This window comes from Pithys albifrons, chromosome 5, assembly GCF_047495875.1.
Source record: "Pithys albifrons albifrons isolate INPA30051 chromosome 5, PitAlb_v1, whole genome shotgun sequence".
In the NCBI taxonomy this organism is placed as follows: Eukaryota; Metazoa; Chordata; class Aves; order Passeriformes; family Thamnophilidae; genus Pithys; species Pithys albifrons.
The window spans coordinates 16,914,357-16,927,269 of record NC_092462.1 but is presented as its reverse complement, the minus strand read 5'-3'; the positions used below and the strand labels follow the sequence as shown (position 1 = coordinate 16,927,269).

Sequence of the window (12,913 nt, the reverse complement as noted above, 5' to 3'; positions counted from 1 at the left end):
TACCTGTCACATACTTCAAAAACCCATTAGAAACAATTTAAACAGGTGTAGTGTTAACTTACTTCCCACCACCACTGCTGAGTGCTGGTGTTGGCCTCGTCAGCAAATCCGAGATCTGGGAAGATAACTTGGTCTTTGCAGCAGTCTGCTGCTGGACTCTAACTTCTACAGCATCTGCTAAATGCATCAATGTCTTTCGCTCTGGGCTTTCTTCAAAATTTTTACAGCCAATGCATTTGCATATGGAAGAACACATGATTTTTGCCTGAAAGAAACAAACAAAAAGTAAGAGACCTGTTGCAACATTGACTCCTTTTATGACAAGTCACAACAAAAAGAGGATGTTTTAATCTTTTACCAATTAGCCAGTAGAAGAAACTCCCAAGCAGTAATTTCCTTTCTAAATTCTTACCTCAAGTTGAGATGCCTTCCCAGAATGTATACTTGAATCAAATCATAGAGCATAAAATGTAAATCAATGGTTTCCCACTCATCCCTTTCTTCACCAACCTCCTGTTTCCATGGGAATTCAGATGGCTGAGCTATGAGAGAAGTCATGTCTGCCACTGTCTCTACATCCACAGACTGATCAGTTAGTAGATGAAGTAACAACGAGTTTTGCTTTTGACTTACACAGACACGTCTTAACCCAGAGCATCTGTGGGATGCTGATTCTACACCCCCCAGGGACTTGATGCAGTAGATTTCTTTAGGAAATAGTGCTATTCAGTACAGAACAAACCCAAGCCTAAGTTCAAAGTTACTACATAGTATACAATTAAAATTACACTGCAGAAGTGATCGATTTTGCCACATACATGGTTTTCTATGTGTAAACTGCTGGGAGAAGAGGTAACATTATAGCAATAGAAAATAAGAAAAAAACATAGCAATATAAAGAAGACACAAAGCAACTCGGAGAAGTCAGTGCAATAAAGGGAAAATGCTACTATATTTAAAATGAGCCAATGCTTCATACCTCATAACATTCACAGTAGTTTTTGAGACATCCCGAGCGTTTACAATTGCACCCTTTGCTGTGTCTCCGATCTGATTCTCCTTCCTTTCCTTTCCCTATTTTGGGCTTGAAGGCTTCAGGGTTTCTGTCCAGGCAGGCCTGTCAGTGCAGACCCAAAGGGTCAGTCATTGCATGCAGGGAGTAGAACTTAGAGGTGCAATAAAAGAACTTAAGCCTCACACATGTGGGAGGAGATCAGGGCATTATACACCCACTCTGCCCCGCTCTGTAGCTCCAGGGGACATAAGCTAGACAGCTTTCATCCCAAGGACAGGGTAAAAGGCCCCTCACCTTTATTGCTTTTTGCCTATCATTTTCATGGTCCAGGTTGTTGTAACAATTTGTACAGTTGCAGTTATTACAGAATTCACCATTTGCAAAACAATCACAATACCTGAAACAGAAGATGCAGATGTGTTTGTAAACATGACCAATACACTGATGTTAGTACTGATGGCAGTTACAGAAGTTCCTACTCTGGCAATATGCACCAATATGTCACCCTATGCTCAACTCCAGAGCCAAAATCTTCTGCTGCAGGTTTAGCTGCTGTCTAAAGACACAGGTATAACTGAGGGTGTCCATCTGAGCTAATGTTCACATAGCACAGGTCCCCACAGCAGCAAGAGAAGATAAGGAGACTTTTTTCTAGGGTAACTCCTCATTACCCACATACTGAGGGCAATCCTGCTGCAGCCACCTCATAGCCTGCTCCTAACCTACGCAATGCAAGTCAGCCCTCAGGGGCTCTCATGCAGACAAAATGAAAGGCAAAGCAATTGGAGTGACAGGTAATAGGCAAACTGACTAACACAGCAACAGGCCTTCTTTTGTTAGTTTTGCCCATACGCTGTTTGCAGCTCTGAACTGAGACAGAGTTCATCAATAGGAAGAACAGAAGAGGTATAACAATTGGTACATCTTGGAGGTTTTGAAGCAGAGGTAACTAGGGGAGGGATCTGAATGAGGATATGGCTGTAGTTATCAGAGACTTTTAAAAGGAACAAATACATGAATAAAAAGGAGTAAAACATGGTCAGGAAAAGCCTATCACATTGCCATGCCTCTTATGTACCTCTGGTGCCTCCCACCAAAACCAAGATCTCACCAATCCCACACATGTGATATGTGAAAGTACCACATTCATCCCCAGCTGAAAAATGGCTTTAGGCCACAAAAAACTGTCATATTTCAATGCTTCCAGTACCACCTCCAGCTATAGCTAAAAACTACTGATCCTCTTCACTTGCTTTTCAAATCCTGCTGGGAGCATATGTTCATTTTTAGGAGACTAAACCTCTTGCAAAACTGGCTTTATGTGGCTTGCCCAGCCTAACGCTACAACAACTAGATTTAGGGTTGCCCTGGAGTCAACTACAACCCTTCAGCTGGCTGAACTGCATTTGGGTGATTTTTAGCATCTTAGATGGTCTCAGGAACAAACAACATCACAAGCTTTTGCAACCTGTAACAGCTCTCCTGTCTGTCCTGTCTAAAATTCAGTGGTGGAATGGTCATCAACCCAGAACATCAGTGAGCAAATAACCAAGTTTACTTCTTCCTAGAATGTGCTATATGCCTACCTTCAACATGTATTTGAGAAAAAGCAACTCCCCTTCCAGACAGGAAAAAGTTTTACTAGTAAGAAAGCACTTTTGCCAGAGTGAATTAACCATTTTCTTTCCATCAATGCCTAGCCACTTAGAGATATAATGACAGTGATTTACAAGCAAAGTGTTTCTAAACAGCATTCTGAAGGTGCAGAGTATCGCCAGTGGTGCCATTATTCTCCCACAATTTCTAGTGCACACAGACACCAAAAACTAAAACACGTGGAAAACCCTACATGTCTCACATGCATTGGGCACTACATGAGGTCAATTATATATGTAAGATATCTGAAGAAGGAGCTACACATCTTCCTGTTTAGCATGTCTTCCATGCGAAAGACTGGAAGCACAGGGAACACCTCCCCACACAGAGGTGAGGTGCAATACACAAAAAGAAACACAAGCTTAGAAGTTTAAACACACATCTCAACTTGGGTTCAGATACCATTGCATCACTTCCCCTTTGAGTACCACACCCTTGATTTCCTATTCATTGTCTAGGATTCAGGGAACCACAGAGTATCAGTGTCTTCTACCATTACTGCCCCAAAAATATCAGTAAACTGACTTTGCCTCAAGAGAAGGAAACTCAGCTTAAAATGCTTTCATGTCAAATTCTTATGAATACATTGAATGGAATGGCAAAATAGCTCATAGGGATAGGCAAGAGTCAGACCTATCAGTGAAGAATCAGTTGCCTTTTTAGTCCTTTAATAAAGAGATACAAAGCCCCATTTTTCTGAAGTACTTGGTCCTGCATGGTATTACTGATGTGCTTCACCAAGTACAGCAAACGCCCACTAATGATACCATGAGATGCCACTTCCCTCATGGTAACAACAAAGCAACTAGAGTTGCTGAGTGGAATTGGCACCACCATGCAAGAAGACTGCAAAGTTAGAACTTTCTAAAATGTTAGGGTCTGTATCGCCCACAGGAGTTGCAGAATTACAAAGGCTCTGCAGCACCTCCATTGTTATAAAGAGTAACCTAAAATTAGCACCTAGACATAAAATGTCTGACATACTTAAAAACATTATATTCTGATACTTGACATACATTTGTGATGTTAAAATTAAGGCTTAAAAAAACCCCGATACCAAGCTGTACTTACAATTTCAAACACAGAGACTTAGTACAATTGCAAGGCTTCCTGGGGCGGTTGGCAGATTCAGAAGAAATTATTCTGTCGGGGGAAAACAGTGGATTTACACATTTATACACACACACTGTTTTATCAGTTTCTTCCTATTTTAAATTCAAGTAAATAGCTCATAATGAAAACTTCGAAAAAACCTTTATATTCTCCTTGCATTATGTTTTTGGCTGACTGCATTTATATAGTGCCTTTCCATACCAGAAAAAAATGGATTGTTTGCTGCAAATCTGGTTGCATGCCTAAAGTAGAAATTACGCTTAAAGCTCGAGGAAGTGTGGTAACTCCAAACTGGAGGTAGGGGAACCTTCCCCAGAACCCCTCTAAAAGCAGTGGGACTAGATACAACCAACGTTTGCACAACATAATCATGCTTTTTCTTTTGCTCTAGTTGGTATTAAAAAAACCCTAACCAAACAAAAAAACTCTGGAATAATGGGAAAGCAAGCCGAAAATGGCATTCAGTTCATCTATAAATTTTATATTAGACACAGTCTTTAACTGCTCCTAAAACTCAGATTTTGTGACACTAATCACTTCTGATGAGATTTGTTCCATCCCTATCCAGCAATTTCTGCACGTAATACCAGGGAGATTAAATCAAACCCGTTCATTTGAATAGCTGCATCTGGATTTGGGATTAGTTTGCATCAGTTGAGGTTGCAGCAACAAAAAGTACCTTCGTGTTCACAATTTCCAGAAAACAATAACACAAAAGGCCTGTGCAGAACAGCTAAGCCTGCTGGATTGGCAAAGGGAAAATAATACATGTTAGCTGTTATTTTCATCCTTAAAGGAAAAATGCAAGACTGCTAAAAACCAAAGCCTCCTATCAGGATCCATTTTGCTGTTTGGCTGAATTTCTGCATTTGCTAAGCATCTAGCTCCTATGTTGTCCAGCACCTCTTTCCAGCAATGTTGAGAAATAGTTGAGGCCTGTAGTCCCAGGTTCTGATGCAAAATAAAAAAAATGAGCAACATGGAGCTTTCAGGTCAACCTTCTGCTACGTGAATTGAAAAAAAACCAAAAAACAAAACCAAAAGGAAAACACAGCTTTGACCAAGAGAGACTGGCTCAATTTTCAGAGAGATCTGTGCCCTTTAGTCAGAGGTAAATAGCCACATCACAGTATACTTGAGTGTCTTGGAAAATCCCCCAAACCAAACTCCAACACCTCACCTCCCACCCTTCCTTCTAACAGAAATGAAAGAAGATGCTCATTCAAGTAGCCTATTCTACACGTGTGGGGTTGTTTCTCAAAACACTTACCCATTAAATGGCAGCCGTGCTTGGGACTGGATACTAGATGTCCCTGTGAAGCCAGTGTTGCTTGCTATAGATACATACGATGACTGTTGTAGCTAACAAAACAAAAAGGTTAATGTGTGACATCAAAGAAAATAAAGTGTGCATAAGAGGGTGTGTGGCTAGTCTTTTAATCAGCTTTCCAGATATCTTTATAAAAATAATTTGCTTGTAAGTACAGTTTTAGACATTTAATTAATTGGGCCAGGTGGCAACCTCCTGCCTCCAAACTCAGTATAACAATATAATTTTAGATTGTATTTTTGTTCTCAATTAGAGTGTCATATATACAGAGCCATACAGATGACAGATAACACACAGAAATGTTTAGACCACAACCAGTTCCTGCTTGTAAAAACATGTTAATTTTCCCCCTTCTCCTCCCAAGCAATGCTGTCCCTTATAGAGCAGAATCATTTCCTGCACAAATTACTTTCATAGCTTCCTTTATATACAAGCGACTGAATATGGAATTAAATAAAAGCAAGTCAGATGATTTGAATTCCGACTCCTCTGCATACCTGAACCTACAGTTTATTTTTCATTCAGAAACCAAAACTTCGTAACAACCTGCCTAATGACACTGTTCTGTTCTTTTGCAGCTGTTTTCTAATGGTGGGACAGGTTCTGGAGACAGATATGGACCTTCTGGGGCCAGGCAAAAGGGGACTGATTGTGACCAGAATGCAAAACGTCAGAGAAGGGATCCAACAAATGCTATTGGTTCAAGTAACATTTGTAAAAGTAGACTGGAAGGACAGAGAAACAGGCTTCAGGGTCCAACTGCAACTGTGACAAAACCAGAAGGGAACCAGAAAAGAGGCTGCTACCAGTAATGCCTTGAGCTATCAGAGTCCTTGTTTCTACAAACTGGCCTGTCAGCCTTCAGCAAAACGTTTAATTTCCTCTCCTTTTTGTGCTGAATCTTGGTCAGATCCTGGCAAAGAGCAAAATCTAATCCCTAGACCTGCACTGGTGTAACTGGTACCACCTGTATTCCTGCCATTTTGTAAGGAAAGCTGCATGCATGTGACCCAAGCAGGTCATACATGTGCTTCCTTTCTCTTCATTATCAGGCCTTGAAGGTCCTGTGAACCAAGTACACAAACCAACAGGATTTCTTCATCCCTTCACTACAGGTCTCAGGATTCCTGGGCACCAAGCCAGGAACTTTCTTCCCTTTTAGCTCTGTCTCAGGTATCCGGACAACCAGGTGGTGGTGATGACTGTCACAAAACAAGGAAGTGTAACAGCACACAGAGCAGTCTCTAAAATCAAGCAATTACAAGTCCTAAGTGAGGAATTTGGACTGGAACTACTGCTGAACAGTGAGACACATGATCCCTAGTGGCCAGGGTCACGTCCACTGACATCTGTTCCTTCTGAGGGCTGACTCAAATTCTTTTGTACAATTTCCAAGTCTAGATTATGACTGTTAAATTGATGAAGCAAGCTGTGTATCAAAACCTGACCCAATCTGCAGACAGTCTAGGTGATTAGAAATTATAAATTGAGATCTAGGTGATTAAAACATTAAGTTGTATTGTAACTTTGTATTATAAATTCTGTACTACACTACTCAAAATTGTACTGCACTGATTCTGCTTGCAGAAATTCTGTGCTATTCTGATTACAAATTCTATTTCACGCTAACTGAAAAAACCCTGTTGAGAAAACAGAACTTTAATTGTAACTATGATTTAGTGCAATCATCATTGTTCTGCCAAGGGGCCCTAAAAGAAAGTGTCACCTTAGTGTCAGGGAGCAAGAACCTTTCAGAGGAAGGCAGTATGTCCCACAGCAGCAGCACATCCCTGGTAACACCATACCTGTGTGACATACTGAGCTGGAAGGACGGCATACCCAACGTTTCCCGCACCAGGAGCTGGTGCCAGCACAGTGCCTGGTGGGAGGTTGGTGAGGTTGGGCTGTATCTGTGGCAGTGGAGTGGCTGGCATAATAAGTCTTTGTTGGGGCTGACTAGTAGTAACTATCTGTGAAGTTGAGTTGATTGGTTTGGGCACCACCTGGAGAGAAAAGAGGTCTTTATGAAATCAGTGTTTCACTGACTCAGAATGCACTTTTATTAACAGAACATTTTATTACAGAGCTGGAACCAAACTTCTTTACTGCCCAGCTAAAACAAGTCAGGAACATGCCTTTTAACATTTAGCTCACCTGTTTCACAGTCTGTGCTGGTACTATGGGAACGGACATACGCACTGGGGTCGCATTCACCACCACTGGCTTTGCTAATGTCAAGAAACAACATCACATTAACATGCATTAGTCACTCAAAGTCCACAGGTCAGTCCTTCAGACTTTCATATGGGCCTAATGCAGAGGTACTTAATGCTGTAACAATGCAGTGCCCAAACTCATGGCATACAACACTTGCCTCTAAAGAACACCCTTGTAAAGAGGTATTTGGTGCAAGAGCCTGCACACATTTCACAGCAATGGCTTAAAAAAGCATCCTGGGTGCAGACCTCCTCTGGACATTGGATTCCCCTTACATCTCTCTTCCCTTTGAAATCTTTTATGTCTTCACAGCTCTGGAAACCAGGGACAGAAACCAGCAGAAACATCTGGCATTTTTAAAGCAATTTACACGGAAGGATATTCATGTTCATGAGTTTTGGCAATAAGTTTGTGGGCTTTCCCATCTTCACATTTTCATATAGAGGATCTGGGAGTTGCCATGAGTAGCCACAATTTGGTAAACTAGGGAAAAGCAACTTAAAATGCTCCAAGAATTCAGGCCCAACTATAAAGCAATGTGACACAAAGGAGCATCTCACAAACCAGAAGTAACAGCAAAATATGAAATTTACAGGAGTCTCACGACAGACCCAGGCACATCTGGCAGTCTTCATGGATTGCTATTATGTATTAATTTTAATCCTTACAAAACAAACACAAAAAAAGCCCAATAAAAGCTTCAGAGAATACGTCAACACCAGCACTTACCCTGTTGAAGAGGCTGAGTATTGGTACTGGGATTTTGGGTGGCAGATTGGGTTGAACTACTGGCTGTTGTGGCAGTAACGAGTCTGACATAATGGAACTTGCTTCCAGGTACCTGAATCTGCTGAACATTGGGCGCAGTTGCCAAAGGAATAATTGTCTTAAATTGAGATGTACCCACTCCTCCTACAGTAATGGTCTGCACTGCTGATTTCACAGCCTGTTAAGCCAACACAGACAGCACAGAGTTACTTGTACAAAGGCAGAAAGAACATCAGCATTTTTATTCCTCAATTTGCTAGTAAGCAACTCTACCATAACATTCTTATCCCTGAGAGTAAAGTCAGTCACCTCCATTTTTGCTTTCAAAAGTAGAACAGATGTGAAGAGAATAAATGCCTCTCAACAGCTCAGAGCAAACTCAGTTCCATTTTCAATGTTCTACACCAAACACCAGAGTAAACTAAGATTTACATCATTAAGGTGACTCAGACCATTTCCCCAGGTACAATGTCTGCCAAAACTATTTCAGTTAACTACAGAGAACGTTGCTCAGTTTGTATTCAAAAATCAAGCAACAACCAAACATAAAAATATTCCTAGTAATAAAGGCACATGGTAAGATCTTGCAGGACTCCTTGTGCTGGACTGCAGCATGATTTCTCTCTGTGTGTACAGATAAATTCTGTTAAGACAGTTTGTGATTAGTACACAGAAACCACTGTGCAACCCTTGAGAAGAAAATGGAACAGAGTCCATAAACTGGCAGACATCAAAAAGAGAGTACAAGCTGAGAAATGAAAGAAGCAGGAACAATGAGGAGTAGCAAAACAAATTCAGTAAGAAAAAAGGCAAAACAGTGAAAGAAAGGGAGCTCAGCAGACCTGTGCTATCTCACAGCTGGAGTATCAGTATACCTGGAATCTGAGACTTCTTTCCGTTTTTTCTCAAGCTAAAAACTAATAAAAAGCAAGTTTTTATTTATACACATTCATAAGCCTACTCATTTGCTAACAGCCTCTTTTTCCAGCCTTGCTCGACCTCAAAACTTGATTTATTCCTCCCTTTTCTCCTTCCATCTAACTTCTTCTGGAGCTCAACTTTTTATACTCAATATATTTTAATATTGATATTAAACATATTGTCCTTGACATTAAGTTTGACATCAAGCTTCATTGATAGTATGATGATGTAAATTCTTACAAGAACAGTTTCCCAGCTCCTTAGCTTTTAGAAACTACACAAATGAAATCTCAATTTGCATATATTTCACTGAAAATACAAGCCTGGTATTTTAAAAGGTGTTTTCTTGGGATTTTTTTTTTTGTTGTTGTTAATACATTGAAACCTCACAAGCCAGAGCAATTCAAAATAAGCACTATCTGCAAGCACAGTCATAGACAAAGTGCTTTCAAAGGGAGACCAATATGGGCAAAGTTCTCTCTAGCACACAAATTAGAGGCTGCCATCCAATGACAACTGGGAAAACTGTAAGCCTGAAGTGATGGTTCTTCTAAAGGCATGTTCTTGAGTTCAGTGCAGACAGGTGAAACCCTTGTATTGTGTCAGATAGCTTTGGATCAGAACTCAGAAAGTACACCCCACAGACAGCTCCACTTAGGGTGCTCATATTAGAGCAACAACCTTTTAATGACTATATCAAAAGACAATTTTGCCAGTTTTATTCTGAGAAAAAAAACAAAATTCAAATCTCGGTGGTGTCCACATTCCCATATCAGCATTCCATATGTCATCTGTATCAGTAAGATGAGACTGGCAAAATCTGTCTGAGTCTCTGATCTCATGCTGTACATGCAACTGTGTCCACTCCCTGCTATACCCCACACTGGTTATTTACAGACATACACATTGCTTCATGTTTACCAAAACAGGAATACAGATACTTGTATCGAAAAAAGATCACCTAAGATTACAAAACAGGAAAACATAACAACTGTAGTTTGTAAGAAAAGTCAGTTTTGTCTTGTGATTTATTAGTGCAAATCAAATTATAAAAGCTATTATGTATAACCCTATTGTTCTAGAAATGAGACACAGGAAATGAATAATTTCTAGTTCTGTTGGTTTCAGACCATGGCATCTTGCTTTGCAGACCTCTACCACAGGAATACGAACTCCATTTCTGCAAACCTCAGAAACACCTGGAAAGCAGCCCTAAGTCAGTGGCACAGAAACACTGGCAGAAGAGAGAACCACCCAAAGAACTCCTGCTCATGTCATAGGAAGTTTTTCAGATGACTTGGGAGATTCAACAGAGACAAGAACTTACACCAAGTGGGGCTTTCCAGGTTGGAAAGCTGCCTTTAACAGCATGCCTCTGTATGGCCTTGCAGTGGTCTGCGCCCCTCGACTGAAGAAGTATGTGCTCCCCAGGGCAATTCTTTTGCCACTTCTTACGCAAACACCATTACAAGAACACTTTCAGATTGACCCCTGCCAATCTGCCATCCACCACTCCAGTTTCCAGCAAGCCATGGCCCAGACACGTTAGAAGACAAAGGAAAGTCAGTGTGTACCTGGGTGGTTGTGTGGTTGACTATGGCCTTCCCAGGGGAGGAGGGCGCTGACTGCTGCACTGTGAGGATCTGCTGTCCTAACGCTACATTCAGTGGGACGCCCACCGTCTTCTGGGGAGAGCTGGGAGGCTGGGAGGCCACTGACACCACTGTTAGCTGCTTGGCAAAACAAAGAAGCAGTTTAAACCTCTATGCAGGACACATGACCCTGTACATACACATTCCCCTCATCATGAAAGGACAGCTCTCCACCAGTTCACATGTGAACAAGGGTGCTGTATTTAATCTCAAATCATTTGGGTCCAACTGCAACAACAGCAAATAGGCCCCTTAGAAACTTGAAGGCATTATTGGTTTCCAGCACCAAAAGGCTCCTGCAGAAACCCACCACCATGTCTAGGTGGGAGTGAAGAGAAATCTCTTTAGTTTGGGTTCTTCTAGGAAACTAGCCCACTGAAGCCTGAGCATTGTCACATGGATTTTCTATATAACAGCTTTATAACTGGTATATCATAAATAGAAAAAAAAAATCTCACCTTACACTACTGATTTAGTCAAACTATAAAAACACTATTATTTTCAAATCTACTTTCCAGATTCCCATACAGATGCGTTTTTCAACCACATTTCTGTGGAGTGCACTGTTGGAATACTCTATTCTATACAGATACACCCCTCCTAGGGCTGGTTTCCTACTTTTTGTTCTAAACTTCTGTATAGTTTAGGAAAAATCTCAGGTTTTAAAAGAGTTTGCTTTTAAAAGACACTTAGAATTACTTAGCTACAGTAAATTCAAGATGCAAGCCTATGGAGTCTTTTCACACTCATTGTTAATTTTGATTCTAGATTTTGTTTTTTTTAAACTTCTCCATGTTGCTTTCCTTACTAATAATCTCAAATAAGTCTTTCACTCCCTTTGTACAACATCACATCATTAAAGCACAGCCGAACTAAAAGCATTCTTTATTCTTACTCTACTTTTTATACACGATATTTAGTTAGCATTCACCATGCTCTCTCTTCTCAAGACAATTTTACCAAATGCAAAACACAAGTGTTGCTTTGACCTCTGCCAATCTCTAGATCTGTATCTGCCCAGGACTACTGCAAATCTCATTTACCTCAAAAGTGATCAGGGAAGACTAAATTACCTGTGCAGGCAGTGGTAAGTAAGTGCTGACCCATTAATACTACCAAAGTCTCCTCTTAAATGGCCTGTTGACATTTTATGAATGCATTAAAAATACTTTGAGCACTTGGGTAAGAGGGAACAGCTGCTCTCAGAACAGATACTTAGGGAATGGGAAAAAATTGCAGGAGTGGGAAACTAACATAGTAATGCATATTCACTGAAAACCAGAGTAGACCAGCCATTTGCAAAACATCTAACTCAGGGCATTACCAGAGAGCATCTTGATGTGTGATGGAGACTCTGGAGACATTTTTATGGGCTCTGGAGATATGTTTATAAACAACTTGTACCAAAGACACAGAGAGCTCCATTCAGACCACTGTGCAGGAGCGACAGAAGTCTGCAGCCAGAACAGGTCCTTACCTTATTAGGGGATTTGAGTGGTGAGATAGCTATTTTATTCGGTGTCTGCTGTGTTGTACTCAAAGTTGATCCAATGACTCCGCTCTCAGAGATCGTTATTGTCTTTGGTGGTGTCCCTGGAGCAGACTGAGAAAAAACCCTACCTACAAACAATGAAGATACCATCAGCTCCAGTTATCCCTGTTCACATTAACTTTTAAAACAAAGTTTTCTCTGCATATCACGAATCGATCCCTCCTTCTGAGAGTGTACGACATGGTACAAAGAACACCAGTGTTCTTTAAGTTAGATTTAGCAACAAAGAGGAAAATAATTGGTATTGTTGCAAATAATAGGACAGTTCACTTGGGCTTGAAGTACATTGAGCTTTCTGTGACATTGAGCTGAAAATTCTTTACAGCCAGGACAGCATCCTGAGCTCCAATACACCTCCACTGCACAAAAACACTCAGCTGGCAGTTTCCTAGGAAGTCCCTGGGCTGATGTATCTGTGGGGGACTACTTCCCTTTGAAACCTCAGCCATCAAAAATGAGCTGTGTTACACTGACCAAGAAAAAGGTGTTTGGTCTGTTCACACTGAACTCCAAGGTTTTTGGTATTTTTCTTCTCTGTGTTGGTTGTTGTTTCTTTCACTGCCTAACAGAATACATGACACACACATGAGAACAAGGATGGTACTGTGGCTCTACAAACTGTTTTTACAGTGCCGAAGAACAGTAAACATCAAAACCAGCAGTGCCAAATCAGGAAATCAGTCTCAGGA

General features: G+C 40.8%; 1 protein-coding gene across 4 annotated transcripts in view; it reads right to left on the bottom strand.

The window, feature by feature from the left end:
* LIN54 (lin-54 DREAM MuvB core complex component) overlaps window positions 1-12,913 on the bottom strand; it is a 41,729-nt gene that overhangs the window by 3,308 nt on the left and 25,508 nt on the right. For 3 of the 4 annotated variants that reach the window (XM_071555775.1, XM_071555774.1, XM_071555773.1), the window contains exons 4-13: window positions 12,150-12,292; window positions 10,595-10,750; window positions 8,061-8,277; window positions 7,269-7,342; window positions 6,920-7,117; window positions 5,055-5,146; window positions 3,743-3,814; window positions 1,310-1,412; window positions 980-1,117; window positions 63-265 (exon numbers count right to left, since the gene is read on the bottom strand). In XM_071555775.1, the coding sequence (XP_071411876.1) occupies window positions 63-265; window positions 980-1,117; window positions 1,310-1,412; window positions 3,743-3,814; window positions 5,055-5,146; window positions 6,920-7,117; window positions 7,269-7,342; window positions 8,061-8,277; window positions 10,595-10,750; window positions 12,150-12,292 (1,396 nt within the window). The remainder of the gene's footprint in view (window positions 1-62; window positions 266-979; window positions 1,118-1,309; window positions 1,413-3,742; window positions 3,815-5,054; window positions 5,147-6,919; window positions 7,118-7,268; window positions 7,343-8,060; window positions 8,278-10,594; window positions 10,751-12,149; window positions 12,293-12,913) is intronic. The other variant, XM_071555776.1, reaches the window with a different exon arrangement.